Raw genomic sequence first — 21,848 nt, forward strand, 5'->3', positions numbered from 1 at the left:
TTTATTATTAGAATGATCAGTGTTGGACAATATCAACAGTTGTGCTGCCAAATATTTTTTGGAACCTGTAATTTTTTTTTCGGATTCTTTCATGAATAACAAGTTTAAAAAGTACAGTGTTTATTCAAAATATAAATATTTTATAACAATGTAAATTATTTATTATTAACTTTTAATAAACTTTTAATTATTAACTTAATACATCCTTGGTGAATAAAAGTATTAATTTCTTAAAAAAAAAAAAAAAGAAACAATAAAAATGTACTGACCCCAAACTTTTGAACGGTAGTGTATATTTAGAGGCAAAAAGCAATAAATTCAAATAGTGAGATTAATCATAATGGTAAACTCGATTAATATCAGTTGTTTTATTCTCTTGATAGCCATAAAGTTAATTTAATAGCATATACATAAATTTCCCTTTTTTGTTAATTTCCCTGAACATCGAACTGCGTCCTCTAGGGGTCGCTATTGGGACCGGTGTCTTGAATGCGCTCATAGCTTTCATTGTTTGTTTCTCGTGAGGGATATGCATGAATTGAATGTGCTTGACTCGCAAGGAGACGGCTTGTGCTCTTTGTGATGCATTCGCAGAACTACTGAGACGGGAGGTAAGTGCTTCACTATTTACCCGAGTTATAATACCCAAGTTTGCATGAGTGCGTTCGCCTCACGGAAATTGCGATGCATTCGTGGTGTGTTTATCTCTCGTGGGAGCTGAATACATGCTGCGCATTGCGGTTACAGTATAATTTTTCTGCCCTTGCCCATGAATCGCGGTTCATGGGGCAGTTCATGGAAAGGAACTGACGGGATATCTTTTTCCTTTCAGTAATTTCCTAATGAATTATATGATGTGGATAATCACATTATATGTACTCCGAGAGCTCCTTTCTCTGCAGAGGATGTATACTCTCCGTGCTCATGGATTGGCTTGCGAGCCTTTCTGATGCTTACTGAAGCCACCACCTTTTCTGCCTGACCAAGGTTGGGCAGGAGCCTCCTGCACTTGCATTGCAGTCTCTTATGTTGGACCTGCGCAGGAGCTGTGATGGGTAAGTTCAATCCATTTCTCTCTGAAACATATTCCTATTGCTAGTTTTATGTAGCTCACTACTAGTTTCTCTGCAGTGCTATGTGGACTCTGTATGTTTTGACTCTGTTACAGGGTAGGACCTCTGCGAACACCTCCCCTGCTAAAGTCAGAACCTCTCTATCTGTCGACTGATTGTGGTGATGTCTCACCCGTCGGTACTGGATCCAACCTGGATGTTAGCCTTTGGCTTCATGCTTTCTGGATCCTGCGGCCAAGTCGCTAGGCTTTAGCGCTGCAACCCCGGGACTCACCGGTCCTCCGCTTAGGCTGAGCTTTTCTGGAGTGTATGCTTTGTGATGTGCTCCCTGACGTCCTGCCTAGAGGTTTGCTTCGAGAAGCTGCCAGGATCTGTTACGCATGTCTCACCTCGAGGGGCTTTCTGGGATTTGAGTCATCCATTCCTTAACTCCATATTGATTTCCCCGACATGCGAGTGAGAGGTATTTCTGCTGAGTGCTTTCGCTCTGAGGAGCGGTAACTCTTCAGACATGTATGGACTGCCTTCTGATCGAGCTAAGGGATGCTCCCCTCACTGCAAGGGCTAGCTATACATCTCCCATTCCTAGTTTGAATTGTAGGGAACACCTCAGCCTGAGGGCTGAGAGCACTGCTCCCAGGAACTCTTATGCAACCATACCGAGTTGTTAGGCCCATCCTGTTGCCTCCATGTGCCTGGCAATGCTCCCCTCAGCTTAGAGGGTTACATTTGAGCTTGCCGTTCCCAGTTGAGCATCTGAGGACTCCTCTCACTGGGCCCTGCACTCCCAGGAGCTCCATTGAGCAGCAAGCTCAGGTTGTTAGGCCTTTCTTTGCCTCCTTGTTAGGTTGCTCTCTTGCTGGTTGAGTTTTGCAGTGCTTCTCTCACTCCAGAGGGTCACCTATGAGCACGCCGCTCCCTAAACTGAATGTCTAGTTCCCTCTCATTCTGAGAGCTGAGTTCTCCGCTCCCCAGAGCTCTGTGAGTCTGCAACCTCAGGCTGTTAGTCCTCTCTCTGCCGCTCTGTTAGGTTTCTCTCTTGCTGGTTGAGCTTTGCAGTGCTCCCTCAACCTAGAGGGTCACCTATAAGCATGCTGCTGCTATAATTGAGCGTCTGAGTTCCTCTCCTATTTGGAGAGTTGAGCTTCCACTATCTAGAGGTTCAGTTAGCAAGTCATACCAGGTTGTTGGGCCACTTTCTGCCTCCCTGGTAGGCTGCTTCTTGGTTGAGCAAGCATTGCTCCCTTCACCATGGAGGGTCACTTATGAGCATGCCGCTTTCTTTTGAGCTTCTGAGTTTCTATCTCATGCTGAGAGTTGGATTCTCTGCTCTGTGGGATCCACAGTGTAGCCATGCCAAGGGGGAGGGTAGAGAAAGGGCCTGATCCCTTGGCGTGGCTACACTGCTTTCATGGTGAGTTCGGCAGTGCTTCCCTCACCCTAAGGGATCACCTATGAGCAGCTCCATGGCAGAATTATCAGACAGCAAGCTGCTGCAGAGTTGACTGTTTGGTTGGGCATACTATGCTCCCCTCACCAGGGTTGGCTCTAAGCATTGCCCCCAACTGGACATCTGATGTTCGCCCTCACTGTCTATCCCCTGGAGCCCTGTTTAGAGTGCGACCTCAGGTTGTTAGGCCCCTCTCTGCCTCCCTGTTGAAATGCTCTCTTTACTGGATAAGCCTAGAAGTGCTCCTCTCACATGAGGGTTATCTATTTGTACGCCGCTTCTAGCTAAGCGGTACTAAGGCGTTCTAAAGTCCATGTTATGGTAAGTGTGCTCGCTAGTCTCTAAGCACTTTCTTATAATCCACATGGTGGTAAGTGTGCACGCTAGGTACCCTGTGCACTTTTCTAAAATCCTGTAGGTTGTTCCCATTCTCTGAGTTGGTTCAGGCCACGGTCACCTTGGGCCCCACTCTAACTCTAACTATGTATTCTCGGTGATACCTTTGAGCATCTGCTACTTAGGACCTGTTGAGGCATCTTCTAGGCTAGGCTCCCAGTAACGGTTTTCCTAAAATCCATGTCTATGGTAAGTGCACACGCTAGTCTCTGGACACTTTCTTATAATCCACATGGTGGTAAGTGTGCATGCTAGGTTCTCTGCGCACTTTTCTAAATTCATGTATGGTAAGTGTTACATGCTCGACTTCGTTCCCATTCTCTGAGTTGGTTCAGGCCACGGTCACTTTGGGCCCCACTCTACCTATGTATCTTTGAAAAAGGGTGTTGGTACCTATGTTCTGTGTGTCTTGAGTGAACCCATGCAGAGTCAGTGTAGCCGCTGGGTGACAGGCCAGGCCTAATTTCTTTCCTAAGCGCTTAGCCATATCTCCTTAAAGGAATCTTCTTTTCAATTTCAAGCACTGAGCTCTATCCCGGGTCCAGTATTTCTGACCCCTTACAGGTAAGTCTTTGGGTATGCAGCTCAGGCCTTTGGCTGAAGGGGATAATGTCACTGACAGCCATCATTTGTTCAAGGGGCAGCTCCTTAAGCATTGGTAGAGTTGGTACTTAGTGCTCGCCTTTTTGCTTGGCATGCACTCCCCTCAGCATGACAGCGTGGGTATAACCGTTCCCCGTAGCGACCCTTAGAAGACGCAGTTCAATGTTCCCTTGAAATGGAATGTCTCAGGTTACTTATGTAACCATGGTTCCCTGAGAAGGGAACAAGACACTGCATCCTCTAGAATCCTCGCCATGCTTTGGACGCAAGCTTCAGATGAAGAAGCAGATGACACGTTCTCCCGGCGCCCTTTTATACTGTGGTCGCGCCGGTAGTGACGTCATAGGCTGTCGCTGGCCAATGTTATTATTGTGTTTAGATGTATGTTTCAAGACACTGGTCACCCTAAGGCATTTCCACATAGCAACCCTTAGAGGACGTAGTGTTTCGTTCCCTTCTTAGGGAACCACGGTTACATACGTAACCTGAGACCATTTTTAACAAATGTTTTGTTAATATTTGTACTGTGTTGTTTTCTCCTTTGCACTAAATGTTTCGGCTAGATATAGTAAAGTAAAAATCTAATAATAAAAAATCTTCATAAAAAAATCTTCAAAACTGCTATTTGAATAATTGTAAATAATATTAAAAATATTTAGCAAAGCATTACACTTTTCTGCCTAACCTGAAGTACAGAAAACTACCTACAGTCATGGGAAAAAATATCGGCACCCTTGCAATTCTGTCAGAAAATCCAACACTTCTCTCAGAAAATTGTTCCAGTTGCAAATGTTTTGGTATTCATGTGCTTATTGTTTTTGTTTGCACTGCAACAACACCAAAAAATAGAGAAGAAAAGTGAAACTTGATAAAATTTCACACAGAACTCAAAAATGGACTGGACAGAATTATTGGCACCTTGTCAAAATTGTAAGAAATAATTGCTTTTCAAGTATGTGCAAGTAACAGGTGTGGGCAATATAGTAATCACACTTGCAGCCAGTTAAAATGGAGAAAAGTTGACTCAACCTTTGTGTTGTGTGTCACACTGAGCATGGAGAAAAGAAAGAAGTGTAAAGAGTTGTCTGTGGATTTGAGAGAAAAAAATGTGGAAAAACATGGACAATCTCAAGTCCATCTCCAGAGATCTTAAAGGGGTCATCGGATGCTAAGTTCACTTTTACATGCTGTTTGAACATTAATGTGTGTTGGCAGTGTATATACAAATCTAACCTGTAATGGTAAAAATCCTTGCAGTGGTTTTTAATTAATCTGTAAAAATAATGAACGTAGTGGTCGTCATTTACTCCCAACATCTGCGCTGCTGCAGATGCAGTGGATTACGTTTGTTTGTGAAGGGAATGCGCCTCCCTACCTACATATATCCTACATATATCCATCTATGTTCGCATGAATCATTCGTTATCCAGCTTCACTTACAGCAGAAGTGAGTATAGGGGTTTTTTGTTGTGAATCTTTGCGATCGCCTTTCATACTAATGTGCTAGTTAGCAAGTTTAGTGCCTAAACGCAGCTAAATGCAGCTAAAGTAAACAGACTTGTCAATCTACAGAGATAAGAGAGGGGCGGGGCGAGCAGAGCTCATTTGCATTTAAAGCAGCCTCGACCAGAATGGGATGATTTTTGCAGAGCTGATTTTGGGTTAAAAGGGTGTTGTTTTACACTACCATTGATAATTTTTAACCAAAGTATATAATAGACATTTTTATTAAGATCCTAAAGAATCATATCAACTTATGAAAAATGGGTATCCAGTGACCCCTTTAATGTTCCTGTGTCCACTGTGCGCAGTATCATCATGAGGTTTACAGTCCAAGGCACTGTAGCTAACCTCCCTGGACGTGGATGGAAGAGCAAAATTAATGAAAAATTACAGCGAAGGATTGATCAAATGGTGGATAAAGAACCCAGATTAACTTCCAAACAAATTTAAGCTGATCTGCAGACAACAGTGTCAGCTCGCACTATCCGTTGCCATCTGAATAAAAAGGGACGCTATGGTAGGAGACACAGGAGGACACCACTGCTGACATAAAGTCAAGTCAAGTCACCTTTATTTATATACCGCCTTTAACAATACAGAATTGTGACAAGCCGGCTGTACAGTATTAAATAGGAAACAGTACATCAACAATGCCAAAGGCAACAGTAGACACTCACATTTTAGGTAAAAGTAGTTAATCAAAAACAATAAAATAAAATGCAATATTGTGTTAAGAGAAAGTGTCCCCAACTAAGCAAGCCAGAGGCGACAGCGGCAAGGAACCAAAACTCCATCGGTGACAAATGGAGAAAAAAACCTTGGGAGAAACCAGGCTCAGTCGGGGGGCCAGTTCTCCTCTGGCCAAAGTTCCCATGGTCTTGTGCCGACAGCCGTCTAGGTGATGTGGTCTTCACTGTGGATCCGTCTCTGGGGCTCATCTAGTTGATGTGGACTCCGCTGACATTCAGGGCTGTAGAGGTCGTCTCTAGGTGCTGATCCACCATCTGGGCTGGGTTCGGACTGGATCCGGGGGACTGCAGTGACCATCTGATCTGGATACGGACTGGATCTGGTGGTTAATGTGACCTCGGAATAAGAGAGAAACAGACTAATATTAGCGTAGATGCCATTGGGAGTACATTGGGTGTTATGGGAAGTGTTCCCGGTTCCGGTTGACCTAATTAGTGCAGCCTAACAATCCTTTAACGGATTTGAATTATAAGAATATTTTGATTTGTTATGTGTAAGCAAGGTTAAAGAGATGGGTCTTTAATCTAGATTTAAACTGACAGAGTGTGTCTGCATCCCGAACATTGTAGGGTAGATTGTTCCAGAGTTTGGGAGCTTGATAAGAAAATGATCTGCTGCCCGCGGTTGATTTTGATATTCTCGGTATTATCAAATTGCCAGAGTTTTGAGAATGCAGCGGACGTGAGGGACTATAAAGTGATAGGAGCTCGCTCAGGTACCGAGGAGCTAAACCATTCAGGGCTTGTAAGTAATTAGCAAGATTTTAAAATCTATACGATGTTTAATAGGGAGCCAGTGCAGTGTAGACAGAACCGGGCTAATATGATTATACTTTTTGGTTCTAGTAAGAACTCTAGCTGCTGCATTTTGGACCAGCTGGAGTTTGTTTATTAAGCGAGCAGAACAACCACCCAATAAAGCATTACAATAATCTAACCGTGAGGTCATAAATGCATGAATTAATGTTTCAGCATTTGACATTGATAGCATAGGTCGTAGTTTAGACATATTTTTGAGATGGAAAAATGCAGTTTTGCAAATACTAGAGATGTGGTTTTCAAAGGAAAGATTACCATCAAATAGCACACCTAGGTTCCTAACTGATGACGAAGAATTGACAGAACAGCCATCAAGTATTAGACAGTGTTGTAGGTTATTACACGCTGAGGTTTTAGGCCCAATAACACCTCTGTTTTTTCAGAATTTAGCAGTAAGAAATTACTTGTCATCCAATTTTTTAATTCAACTACACAATCCATTAGTTTTTCAAATTGGTACGTTTTGCCGGGCCGCAAAGAAATATAGAGCTGGGTATCATCAGCGTAGCAGTGAAAGCTAACACCATATTTCCTGATCATATCACCCAAGGGTAACATGTAAAGCGTAAAGAGTAATGGCCCTAGTACTGAGCCTTGCGGTACTCCATACTGCACTTGTGATCGATATGATACCTCTTCATTTACTGCCACGAATTGATGGCGGTCAGATAGATATGATTTGAACCATGCCAATGCACTACCACTAATGCCAACATAATTCTCAAGTCTATTCAAGAGAATGCTGTGGTCAACAGTATCAAACGCAGCAATAAGATCCAGTAGCACTAACAGAGAGATACAACCACGATCGGATGACAAGAGTAGATCATTTGTAACTCTAATAAGAGTAGTCTCAGTACTATGGTACGGTCTAAAACCTGACTGAAAATCCTCACAGATATCATATTTCTGTAGGAAGGAAGATAGTTGTGAGGATACAACCTTTTCTAATATCTTTGATAGAAATGGGAGATTCGAGATAGGTCTGTAATTAGTTAATTCGTTGGGGTCAAGTTGTGGTTTTTTAATTAGAGGCTTAATAGCAGCCAGTTTGAAGGTTTTGGGGACATATCCTAATGACAGTGATGAATTAATAATATTTAGCAGAGGATCTATGAGATCTGGAAGCAAGTCTTTTAGTAGCCTAGATGGAATAGGGTCTAGCATACAAGTTGTTGGTTTAGATGATTTAACAAGTTTATACAATTCTTCCTGACCTATAGTAGAGAATGAGTTGAATTGTTCCCCAGGAGATCTATAGCGCACTATCTGATGCAACACTGTAATTGACGGCTGCATAGTGACAATTTTGTCTCTAATTGTATCGATCTTAGAAGTAAAGTAGTTCATGAAGTCATTACTGCTATGCTGATGGGCATAGTCAGTGCCTGTTGGTTCTTTATTTTTTGTTAACTTAGCCACTGTATTGAATAAATACCTAGGGTTATGTTTGTTTTCTTCTAAAAGAGTCGAAAAGTAATCAGATCTGGTCGATTTTAACGCTTTTCTGTACGATAGGGTACATTCCCGCCAAGCAGTACGAAAAACCTCTAATTTTGTTTTCCTCCAGCTGCGCTCCATTTTCCGGGCTGCTCTCTTTAGGGCGCGAGTGTGCTCATTACACCACGGGGTCGGACTATTTTCCTTAATCTTCCTTAGGCGCAGAGGAGCGACCGTATCTAGAGTCCTGGAAAAGAGAGAGTCAATAGTTTCTGTTACATCATCAAGTTTTTCTGAGCTATTGGACATGCTGAGGAATTCAGATAAGTCAGGAAGATTACTTAGAATGAAGCACCATTACTTCAAACGAGTTATACTTGAAATCCGCTCTCTGTGAAACACTAAAAATATTGCTATAAATTGTAGAAACACCTCCCCCTTTACCTTTTAGACGTGGCTCATGTTTATAACAGTAATCATGAGGGGTAGACTCGTTTAAGATAATGTAATCATCTGATTTTAGCCAGGTTTCTGTCAAACATAGCACATCTAGGTTATGATCAATGATCATATCATTTACAAAAAGCGCTTTTGTAGAGAGGGACCTGATATTCAAAAGGCCAAGTTTTATAATTTGTTTCTCTGTATTATGTAAATTTTTAATTTGTTGAACGTTGATTATATTGTTACTCTTAAATTGGTTTGGACGTCTTTTGTATTGTCTAGCTCGGAGAACAGACACAGTCTCTATAGCATGATATCTAGGTGTAAGGGTCTCTATGTGCTGAGAATTAACTGATTTTGGTGACGTGAGGCGGCTAGCAGACGGTCGGATTAGCCAGTCTGTCTGCTTCCTGACCTGGGCCCCAGTTAGTCAAGTGCAAACTCTAAGACTATATGCCACATTACTAGAGAGAAGAGCAGCACCACCCCTGGAGGGATGAAGACCATCTCTTTTCAACAGGTCAGGTCTGCCCCAAATTGTCTATGAAACCTATGTTATTCTGCGGGCACCACTTAGACATCCAGCCATTTAGTGACGACAGTCTGCTATGTATCTCGTCACCACGATACGCAGGGAGGGGGCCAGAGCAAATTACAGTGTCTGACATCGTACTTGCAAGTTCACACACCTCTTTAACATTATTTTTAGTGATCTCCGACTGGCGAAGTCGAACATCATTTGTGCCGACGTGAATAACGATCTTACTGAATTTACGTTTAGCATTAGCCAGCACTTTTAAATTTGCCAAGATGTCAGGCGCTCTGGCTCCCGGTAAACATTGGACTATGGTGGCTGGTGTCTCTATTTTCACGTTCCGTACAATCGAATCGCCAATAACTAGAGCACTTTGATCAGGTTTCTCAGTGGGTGCGTCACTGAGTGGGGAGAACCTGTTTGATGTTCTGATCGGAACGGAAGAGCGGTGTTTTGACCCGCGACTATGCCGTCTCACAGTCACCCAGTTGCCCTGCTGCAAAGGCGAAGTTACCGGAACCAAACAATGTACGGGACTTCCTGAGCTAGTTGGAAAGGCATAAAGGCATAAAAAGCAAGACTGGAGTTGTCAAAACTTATGTGACAAAACTACAATCCTTCTGGGAGAATGTACTATGGAAAGATGAGACAAAATTAGAGCTTTTTGGTAAAGGACATCATGGTACTTTTTTTTTTTTACAGAAAAAGAAATGAGGCCTTCAAAAAAAGAACACAGTCCCTACAGTCAAACATGGTGGAAGTTCAAAGATGTTTTGGGGTTGCTTTGCTGCTTCTGGCACTGGATGCCTTGACTGTGTGAACGGTATCATGAAATCTGCTGATTACCAAAGTAATATGGGGCGCAACGTAGTGGCCAGTGTCAGAAAGCTGCATCTTCACCAGAGGTCATGGGTCTTCCAGCAGGACAATGACCTGAAACCTGAAATGGTTACAAACAAAGCGCTGGAGAGTTCTGAAATGGCCAGCAATGTGTCCAGATCAGTGCCCGGTTGCATAAAGAACCTTTAGTTTTCCCCGTAAGTATGAAACTTAAAGCATGATTTCCCCTTACCTAAGGGGATGATTTAAGGGTGTTGCATATAATTGACAGCGACTCAAGGTTTGCCGTTAAAAAAATCTACTGAAAACAATATAACACGGATAAGGAGAACAAAAAAGAAAACCAAATATAAACGAGAAGTACCAAGAGAGACGGAAACTCAAACTGATAATTCACTCAAAACGAAAAATTCTGAAAAATCATTTTAATGAGTTTCCGAGGTGATGTGAACATTATGAAGTGCTGAACACTCTCATGCTGTGTATGTTTCATTCATACTCGAAGCCGGAGGGAGCTCTTGCACTGAAAGTCCGATCCGGACTCATAGAAGTCTTATGATGGAATACAGCAGTAATCGCTGCAGCTAAGCTGAAACGTAAACACAATGAACACACGATTGCGACAATATACAGTTTATGTGTGTGTTTTTTTTTTTTTTTTAAATCATCTTGAGGATAGAAAAATACAGGAATAAAATATTATGTTGTTCTCGTGTGTGGCAGACTCACGTTCGATGTATTTTGTGTGAATGTAATTTGATCAATGGTTATATGTGAATAAATGCCTAAATTAAAATCAGTTTAACATATAAAGAGGCAGATCGTGGATTGAATCTGCGTGCTGTGAAGCACTTAACGTGACAATTTTTATACCTTATGTTATACTTAGAGAAATGACAGGTAAGGGGCTTAAGGTATGCAACACTTAAAGGGTTTTAAGGGATACTTAAGAGAAATTCTAAGGATATTTGACGTTTCAACTAAAGAAACCCTTAAGTAACATTTAAGGGATATTTTATGCAACGCCCTTAAGTGCAAGGGAAACTTAAAAGCGATCTTAGGGGAAAATTACACTTAAGGTGCTTTATGCAGCCAGGCACTGAATTCCATAGAACACCTGTGGAGAGATCTTAAAACAACAGTTGGGGCATCCTTCAAATCTGAATGACCTGGAGCAGTTTGCAAAAGAAGAGTGATCCAAAATTCCAGTAGAGAGGTGTAAGGAACTCATTCATGGTTACAGGAAGCGATCAATTTCAGTTATTTTTTTCCAAAGGGGGTGCTACCAAATAATAAATTAAGGGTGCCAATAATTTTGTCTAGTGCATTTTTTGCATTCTGTGTGGAACTATATCAGATTTGACTTCTGTTTTTTTGTGTGTGTGTTGTTCCAATGCAAACAAAAATAAAATAAACATGTGAAGACCAGAGCTGCATTTTCTGAAAGAATTGCAAGGGTGCCGATATTTTTGGCTATGACTGTATATAGATACCATATAGGTAGCATATTTTACTACTATCTTACTTTGCATTCACTGGTCAGGTTGATGCCTGTAATTTGAATTGCTTTCATCATTCTGTCTCAGTTATCTAGTAGGAGATGAGTTGTGGGTGGTGATGGAATATTTGGCAGGTGGTTCACTTACTGATGTGGTAACCGAGACATGCATGGATGAGGGACAGATTGCTGCAGTGTGCAGAGAGGTAACATACACACAAATTACACAACATATAATATCTGCAGGGTGTAATGTATAAAGTGTATATTTAAGGGTAAAACAATATGCTCATGCCACAATTTGGTTAGATTTGGTACAGTACTCTAATGATACTTTAAACAAAGCCAAAAAATTACATCCAGAACTTGTCTGGACTTGGTCCTTCTCCTTCATGCACAGAACAATGGTAATGCCAGAATAGAAATGTTCTTTGTTCTGCAAAGTTAAAAATACAGAACTGTGTTAGATAATATATGCTCTTTATATGCTCTGTTATATTATATCTCTATCCCAGACTACATTTAAAAATGTCTACTTTCATGATAAACTATTACTATCTTAAATAATACAATTAAAAAGTTCTCAAAACAATTAAAGAAGACAAGCAAACAGTCAGAAATACAATAAAAATCTAAAAGAGGAGCACAGAGTTTGGAGCACAAATACTATTGAATTAACTTAATACTTAGTAATACTACAGAGGGAGGGAAGAGAATGGTCAAGGAGTGACAGCCTCGGGATGTGGGTGATCACTGCGTCTCTTATCTAGGATGTCACTGAGATCATTATTCCCTCTGTTAGTATCAGCATTCCACCACCAACTCCTAGAGGGAAGAGGGGGGGCACAGTTAGCAACGCTAGACTTTTGATCTTGTCTATGAGCCTCAGCTCTAGACTGACCATCTTCCTCAGAGGAGGATTTGAAGCACAGAGTAATGAATTTCCTGAAAGCAGCTAAATCTGCTTTCGCCTCTCTGAGCCTATCCACAACTGCCTTGACAGAAGTGCCAAAGGTGCCCAGTAGGTAAAAGCAGAGCATTGAGAAAAAAGTCATTTTGGCTGCAAGACTGATCCACAGATGCCTCTCCATAGCCACTATTGCCGCCATTGAGCAACCAATGGCAGCAGCAAGTTTGTTTGGCGGCGCAAAGAGCCAGATCTTTGGTGCATAGCTCATCAACTGCTTCAGGAGACAAACCTCTGACCTTATTCAAATCTTTTAGCAAGTCAGCCTGATAGGCTTGTAAGCCTTGTGTACCCATGCTCGGCCATACCCTCAACATCAGCATAGTCAGCGTGTTAAAAGGGATGTAACAGAAATGAATTACCAGGTTTAGCCTGGTTTCGTTGACACTAGGAATGTAATGGTATGAAAATTTCTGATCACGATTATAGTGACCAAAATTATCACGCTTATCGGTATTATCACGGTATTGTTAAATTTGGAAATGTACAAAAAATACTGACACATAAATCACTTTACCAAGTTTTATATTTATAATCACCAGACAACAAATAAAATGACTTTTTGTTTGTATAATCACTAAAACAACAACAGTAGCCTACCAGTGATGTCGGGATTTTAAATGACAACATGACTGACAACAGTTTAACTAATAGCATGTTTAAATATCAAATGTAAATTTTCAAATAAAGCTGTGAAAAAGTGTCATAAAAAGATAAACCTCACATTTCAGCCTTTAAATAAAGAAAAGGGTTAAGTCAAAATTATAATTGATTTAATAAATTATTATATGTATTTTATCTGTTCCGTAAATAATTTAGATAACTGGTCTGAATTGTTTAAATGTGTAGAATCCACTTAAATTTGTTTTTCATCAACCGGTCAAAATTTGTTACAGCAGGGCATGCAAATTCGGTCTGTTTGTTGTTCCAGAAAAAAAAGGCACACAAGCTGAATGTAAATGTAAGTCTCTGTAAATTCACTGTATGACACTAGGTGGCGCTTATGGAAAAGCTGAATTACAGCTGTTTCCCTTGAACATGGATAAAGCAGCATTGCGATTAAGAACACTTCTTTAGGTAGGGGAGCGCAGGGCACAGCCTAACACTTTTTGCATCTCTCAGTTTGTGTAAATCCACGTGGGGTATGGAGTATACTTTTTTTATCCACGTTAATTTCACACTTGTCTAGTACAAATATGTAGCTTTGTTTCATAATTACAGTGTGTACGTTTTTCGTTATTTACCTCAAAAGAAAGGAAGTGAAAAGTGACAACATGCCCCGTATGTGGGGTACATTGTACATTTAAGGGGCATGTTGTAACATGACCATATGACAGCTTAAAATGTTATATGATCGAATGAAAAATATATACACGACAAACTAAAATATTTTGTCAATAAAATAAAATGATTAACTTTTTCAAATAAAATAATGGCATTTTTTAAGAATTAAAAATCAACAAATTTGTTTGAGTTTCACAATGAACACATCGCAACCATACGTAGGATGGCCCTGATCGCAAAACAGATACAGTATAGTTGAAAACAATTTGTGCAAATAGATGAAACACATTTAGACATTCAGAAAAACACTCCCCTTGCTCCAAACACAGCTCTCATAGAACACGAGACGCATAAACGGGCCAAAATGCTTTACTTTTCTTAAAATAATAATTTCTCAACATTAAACATTGATTGTCAGTCTTTATTCACCTGTTCTCTGTATAGTGTTGCTATGGCAACTAGTAAACACCGTAAATTTGGTTACGCCAGTGTGTGTGGAAATATTTAAACCAGGCGTGTTACAACTAAGCCTGGGTTAGTTTGTGCCCCGCGCACCCCTATTACATGGAGCGAAGGTTTAAAAACAAAATGCCATCGAATCTTTTCTGAAAACAGTCAGACCCTTCAGAGGTACATTCATATAATTAATTCATTCAAATATTCATTATAATTCCTGATTTATGTTTTTTGCCGGTGAGTGCTCAACCCCCAGTTGCGAAGTGAAATGTACGGACTGCAAATATATGTTTGAGGGCGCACACGTAATATCTGAGGGAGCGCAGAGCCACTATATATATGGGAGAGGTAGCCAGCTGTAAGCCGAGAGGATTCGTGCTGACACCCTCTCATACAATAATGCACTATTGACATTTACCATTAAAATAACGCCAAAAATGGCTTCAAATGAACTATGAAAACGAGAATGAAGTCGTTAAAGCTGCAATGCATTTCTTATTGCTTAAAATGAATGGAGACTATGTTGTGTTTTTCCGTGGGTGCTTGATTATTTCTGTGAGGATTGGCGCCTATGCCCTTAGCGCTCTTTTAAAACATCCGCCACCTTTTCACACAAAACGAAACTACTCTGCATGCCGTGTGCAAATGAGACTGTTACTTAAAACTGTGCTTTATGCTGTACAGTATTTATTTATCATCAGTTGTTCAAATCATGGAAATCAAATACGGTTCTAATGATAATTAAAATACAAAATGGTAATACTAACCGTGGAGAATTTTATCATGATTTATCATCAAACCGGTAATGGTTACATCCCTAGTACACACTGCTTGCAAACATATGGGTCTTAAAGACAACAGAAGTCTTGAAGACAAGAAAAAAGGTGATGTATTGAGCAGGTACCCTTTTGTACTTCCGGGCACCCACCTATGACATCACGGGCCATGTGGCAAGTTCCCTAGAAGTGGAACTAAGGAGATTTGTTAACAGAGATGTAAACTATACCTTGTGCTCATCATGTTTAATAAAAATAGGTCACATCGGTGAGTTGCTAATTCATACATCAGTACAACAAAAGTGCTAAAACTGTTAATGTATAATTTTCTAATTTTATATATAAAAAAAAGAAGAGACAAATGCAAATACTATACTTAAGAATACGGTGGGTGCCAACACTGATCTTGCATACCCCTCAGTAAATGTGCAGTTGCGCCCCTGATCTCGAGTCTCAAGGATTAGGATCAGGACTGGGGCCATTTAAGCAGTTTTTGATAGAACAGCATCTGCTTTCCTTATACTGATCTTTATTTTACATCAGCTGTCATGCTGGTGTCGTACAGTAGACATTGGTATGCACCTTCCAGTAAGCTTACCAGCGGCCGTTAAAAGGAAAAGAAGATATTTAAATGTGTGTGATGTGCAAGAACCAATGAGGTCTGTTCTAGCGCCTCACACACACACATTTAAGGTTTTGTGTTTAACATAGTTGATGCGCACTTTAGTAACTCTCAAATCACTTGAAAGTAATTTACTTATCGTTTACTTTTATCTGCTGTCCAGTGGTGGACTGGGGCTAAAAAATGGCCCTGGACTTTCTGGCACAGAGCGGCCCACCACACCCGGTCCAATTTTACATAAACCCACCAGCTCATTATGCACAAAGCAATTTTTAACACCACAAACATAAAAATATAACATAATGCAGAAATAAACTGCTATTTATTTATTTATTTTTTATTTTATTATTTTATTTTATTATTATTATTTTTAATTCTTATCATTAACATTAATGAATGACTGGCATACTTCTTTAGAATTGGTCTTTCCTGATATATGACAAAATAATAGTAAATAATTTAGAAGAATTTTTACACATCTCTTTTAGAGGGACAATTTAATATCACTAAAGTTAAATACCATAATATCAGTCCATATGACACAATGCACTGATCTGCTCTGCTCTGCTCTAGAACACTTGGAATGTAGTGCAGAATGTGGACTGTTTTTATAGTGCTTTTCTATTGGTCCTTTAGAAATAATTTTGATCTGCTGCTCAAGAAACATTTCTGACTATTATCAGTGTTGAAAGCAGTTGTGCTGGTTCATATTTTTATGGGAAATGTGATACATTACCATTCAGTCTAGGGTAATATTAAAAATATATATAAATGATATATACTTAATTATACTATACTTATATATACCTTTATTCAACAAGGTTGGATTAAATTGATTTAAGTAATAGTAAAGATATTTATACTTCTTACAAAATATTTATATTTCAAATAAATGCTGTTCTTTAAATTTGTATTCATCAAATAATCCTGAAAAGTTAAAAGTATCACAGTTTCCACCAAAAATATTCAACAAAAACAGTTTTCAGTATTAATAAGAATCATTAGTAATAATTGACCACAAATAATAACTGATAATAATTAAGCAGCAAAACAGCATATTAGAATAATTTCTGAAGAGCCATGTGACACTGAAGTAATAATGCTGAAAATTTACCTTTAATCATACATAAGTTGCATTATAAATAAATAATAAATACATAAATACATTACAAATAAATCATAAATAAATAAATTACATTTTATATAGATTTAACAGAAAAATACTATTTTAAGTGTAAAATTTCATATTATTATTTTTACTGTATTTATGGTCATATAAATTCCACCTTCTTTCACAAAACAAATAAAAAGTCATGATGTAATTATTCATGTAAAATAGCAAATTATATTTTTATTATAGCCTAATATATATTACTTTCCTACACATCGCTATGCATGAGGTGCAATTATCAAATTGAGGTTGTGTTGAATAGAGAGCTCTACAATGCTATTCTTACTAGTAAGAATCGCTATTGTAGAGCTCTGGAATTACATTTTTACTAGTAAGAATGCAATTACACAGCTCTACAAATGGATTCATACTAGTAAGAATAGCATTGTAGAGCTCTCTATTCAACACGACCTCAATTTGATAATTGCACCTCATGCATATTCATAACATGGGTGAATGCCTGTTCTGATAGGCTCCTGGGCAGTCCATAGATATAACGCCCTTGCATTATGGGTGTCCTGAGTTCGAGTTTCTCTAATTCAAATTTTACTAGTAAGAATTAAAGTTAGAGAGCTCTTTAATGCAATTTGTACTAGTAAAAATTGAATTAGAGAGCTCTCTAATCGAATTAGTATGCTCTGCAATCGCATTCTTACTAGTGACAATTGAGATAGAGAGCTCTACAATTGAATTCTTACTAGTAATAATTACAATTAAAGAGCTCTTTAATGCAATTATTACTAGTAACAACTGAATTACTAATTCAGTTTGAAGGTGAATTCATATACAGAAAAGATTTTAGGCTAGGACTAATATCATAATTGTTGACACTGAGCATGTCACTCACTTTGCCAATAAATAAATAAATAAATAATAAAATACGTCTTGAGTGTCCAAACGCATTTACTGCATGATGATAAACCTTTTAGAATGCACTTAGAATGCCCCTATAATTCAAGTCATAAGGACAAATTAGTTTTTTAATATTTATAAAGTATTTTTTAGTATTTGCAACATCTGATAGTTAAACAGTATCACGCAAGAAATAGTGCCGTTTGCCAAATATCAGTTTATGAGCTTGATCGTGAATATGGTAGGCTATTGTTTTTCTTTTTTTTTTTTTCTTTTTTTTTTACAGTTCAACAAACAAGAAATTAATATAGCCTAGTAAGTTACATTTTGGACACAATATTGTCCGTTTCTGCTTTGTTTCACCAACACAAATAGAACAAAGCTGGAACAGAACTGTTGCGTGTCTTAGAACAACATGTTTCGTAACGTGCATGAATCTGTGTTTTAAATGAATCATTCATTCAGGACAGGGTTGGGCTGCCACCTACTGGCGGTTTTAGACAGGACAAACCCAGGCATGATTCCAGCACAATTGCATACTCAGCAAAATATATTGCCTAATTAAGTTTATTGATCCAACATAATGAACAAAATAAATAAAAATAATTAAAAAAAATATTTTTTTTAACACATTTTATCAAGAGTGTCGACTAGCCTATTAATTAGCATATATATGTAACTCAAAATTCTGCATGCATGTTACACTCCACAATAAACCAAAATGAGATGAAATTTTGTCTGGCAAACTTCATCATTACCAGACATTTTGACCAACATTAGCATTTTTTTTTTTTTTTTTTTTTTTTTTTTTTTTTTTTTTTTTTAGAGTGAACATTTGTGTGTCTTCTTTACTTTTAAGTACTATAAAATATAAATTAATATAGTGATGAAATATTATTTTTCAAAAACAAAACATATCCAAGCTGTCATCTCACTTTTATGGTCATTCTGAAACAATGAAAATGCTATTAATTCATGCTTAAGGGGCTTTTATTTTGAAGTGCATCACCGCAGGGGGGATTTAGAGAAGGAAATTGGTGTAAATTGGTAAAGGAAATTGGTGTAATCCTGAATCTATTTTGCATCTACTGAATATGACTTTTATGGTCATTCTGACACAATGAAAGTGCTATTAATTCATGCTTAAGGGGCTTTTATTTTGAAGTGCATCACCGCAGGCAAGATTTAAAAAAGGAAATTGGTGTAATCCTGAATCTATTTTGCATCTACTAAATATGTGTTTTGACTAGTAAGAATGCAGTTGTAGAGCTCTGTAACTGGATTTTTTACTAGTAAAAATTGAATTAGAGAGCTCTGTAACTGCATTTTTACTAGTAAGAAATGAATTAGAGAGCTCTCTAATATGCATTGTTACTAGTAGGAACTGAATTGTAGAGCTCTCTAATTGAAATAGTACTAGTAAGAATACAATTGCAGATCTCTCTAATTCAGTTCTTACTAGCAAGAATTGCATTAAAGAGCTCTTTAAATGGCATTGTTACTAGTAAGAATTTAGTTGTAGAGCTCTCTAAATAAATTCTTACTAGTAAGAATGTAATTGCAGAGCTCTCTAATTCAATTAGAGAGCTCCATAATTCAATTGTTACTAGTAAGAACTGAATTAGAGAGCTCTCTAATCCTAATTGTTACTAGTAAGAACTAAATTAGAGAGCTCTATAATTGTAATTGTAACTAGTACAAATTGATTTAGAGAGCTGTCTAATTGGCATTGTTACTAGTAAGAATTTAATTGTAGAGCTCTTTAATTAAATTGTTACTAGTAAAAAAGCAATTTCGACAAATAACGCTTTTACCCTTTTAACATTTAAACATATGAATTGTTGATATCAACAATTTAATCGTTGATATCAGGAATCACATTTCTGCTAGTACTGACACAAATTCTTGATATCAAAAATGATGTCATCACTCGCAGAAATACATTTATGATATCAAAAATGAAATTACTTGAAAATTTAAACTAGTAATAAACATTCTTCTTGATATCTGTAACTTAATCTTACATGTTAAAATTGAATTTTCACTAGTAAAAATTGTATTTTATGATATCATGAATTCCTTTTTGGATATGTGCCTAGTAATGAATTCCTTTTTGGATATGTGCATAATTTAATGATGAGTGCTGTCCCTTATGAATGTTTAAATACCAGACTTTGGCGGATAGACAACAAGGCACAGAAAACAAAAGCATTCGATTGCCCTCTCATGAAGATAAAACACTACTGTAGACTGCTTTAATAAATATTTTGTTTTCATTTAGGCAGAGACGTCTTATAATTACTCCACCTACCGACAAGTGGTATCTTTAGACAATACTGCAAAAACCGTCCAATTGCTATCAGCCTCAGTGGCGCAGGTAGTAAAACATAAAGCAGTTCATTTTTGACGTGATAGACCCGAGTTTGATTCCGCCTTATGCTGACCTCGTTCTGCTCTCTTTTCACATCTCGTATCACATCACAAAGGCATTTATTTTCAATGAAAATTAAGGAAATAATCGAAAAGTGGAAAATAAAATGTGTTTATTGGTTAAGGTTAGGGTTAGTTGTAGGGGCGGCATCCATTTTATAATTTTAATAAAAATTTTAATTTATACTCAATACGTTATTATTGTATACTGTTTCATAATGTAGGCTACTACAATACTGTGGTGCAGATATCGGCCACTATTTGCGCTAGTAGTGCAAAGTAGTATAAACCGCATCAAACTACTATTACTGCAAAGAAAATACTTCTATTATTAAATAGTGTAAATATAATCTATTTATAAGAAAATATGCTGTTTTCACTTAGTGTAAATAGAATTCATTGTATTCTCTGAATTCAGATAGCCACTGCCAAAATCAAATTCTAAACTGTTAGTCATTTCAGCTGGAAAAAGAACGCTGTGATATTAATTTTATCTACTAGAGGGAACCACAGGATAAGAAATCTTCTAACTCTCTTTTTTTTCCAGTTTTATTGAAAATAAATGCAATAAATGTGTATAACCATAGTGTAGCGAAAGTGTAGCGTAGTGTACTAGTGTGTATACATTTTATATATTTATATATATATATATATATATTTATATATATCTATATATACAGTCATGTGAAAAAGTTAGGACACCATATTGAATTCCATGGTTTTCTGTTTCAGGACTTAATAAAAAATTATCTGGTCCTTGGCAGGTCTTAAAATTTGGAAAATAAATCCAACATCATCACATGACATAATACACTGTGTCATTATTTATTGAACAAAAATAAAGCCAAGATAGAAAGGCCATGTGTGACAAAGTTAGGACACCCTATAATTCAACTGATCTACTTTTATTCACAATAACTTGAAGCGACTTTTTCAGTTTCTCACATCGTTCTGGAGGAATCTGGACCACTCTTCTTTTCAGCGTTGCTCTTTTATTGAGGTTTGTGGGCATTTGCTTATGCACAGCTCTCACCACAGTATTTGAGTCAGGATGAGCTCTGGACTTTGATTGGGCTATTGGAACACCTTGATTCTTTTCTTTTCAGCCATTCTGTTGTAGATTTGCTGGTGTGCTTGGACTCATTGTCCTGTTGCCCAATTTTGGCCAAACTTTAGATGTCGGACAGATGCCTTTGCATTTGACTCTAGAATACTTTGATATACAGAGGAGTTCATGGCCAACTCAATGACTGTGAGGTGCCCAGGTCCTATGGCTACAAAACAAGCCCAAAATTATCAGCCCTTCTCCAGCATGCTTGTCTTTTGGTATTTGTGTTTGTGCTGATATGCTCTTTGATATGGCATTTCTCTGAGCTTTACACAGTCTGATCTTGGGGTAAATTTTCTGGGACGTCCACTCCTGGAAGGAGAGGTGTCTGTTTTAAATGTCTTCCACCTGTGAATAAACTTCAGATTGTTTGGAAATGGCCGTATTACTCTTCTCAGATTGATGGCAGCAACATTTGCTTCTCTAAGATGATTGCTGATGTTTTACCTCCTTGTCATTGTGTTAACACACACCTGAAGGCTCCGGACCAACAAACTGCCAAAGCTTTTGCTTTTATAGAGGCGCTCAGACTTGCTGATGATCAGTAAATTAAAGGTATTTGATTTTCAGTGCTTGACTGTTATTTACCCTCTTAATTCCAATGTTAACAGTAAGGGTGTCCTAACTTTGTCACACATGGCTTTTCCATGTTGGATTTATTTTTGTTCAGTAAATAATGACTTGGTGCAAAAGGGTTTATTTTCTAAATTTTAAGACCAGCCATGGACCAGTTTTTTTATGATGTCCTGATACAGAAAACCATGGAATTCAACAGGGTATCCTAACTTTTTCACGACTGTATATATACATATCCATTTTATAGAGACTGTGC

The 21,848-nt window shown here is 38.0% G+C and overlaps 1 protein-coding gene across 7 annotated transcripts in view; it reads left to right on the forward strand.

The window, feature by feature from the left end:
* The window catches only part of LOC127162623 (serine/threonine-protein kinase PAK 3), a 238,896-nt gene that overhangs the window by 192,391 nt on the left and 24,657 nt on the right, over positions 1–21,848 (forward strand). For all 7 annotated transcript variants that reach the window (XM_051105420.1, XM_051105419.1, XM_051105421.1 and 4 more), the window contains one exon: positions 11,439–11,556. In XM_051105420.1, coding sequence (XP_050961377.1) covers positions 11,439–11,556 — 118 coding nt within the window. The remainder of the gene's footprint in view (positions 1–11,438; positions 11,557–21,848) is intronic.

This window comes from Labeo rohita, unplaced genomic scaffold, assembly GCF_022985175.1.
Source record: "Labeo rohita strain BAU-BD-2019 unplaced genomic scaffold, IGBB_LRoh.1.0 scaffold_99, whole genome shotgun sequence".
NCBI lineage: Eukaryota > Metazoa > Chordata > Actinopteri > Cypriniformes > Cyprinidae > Labeo > Labeo rohita.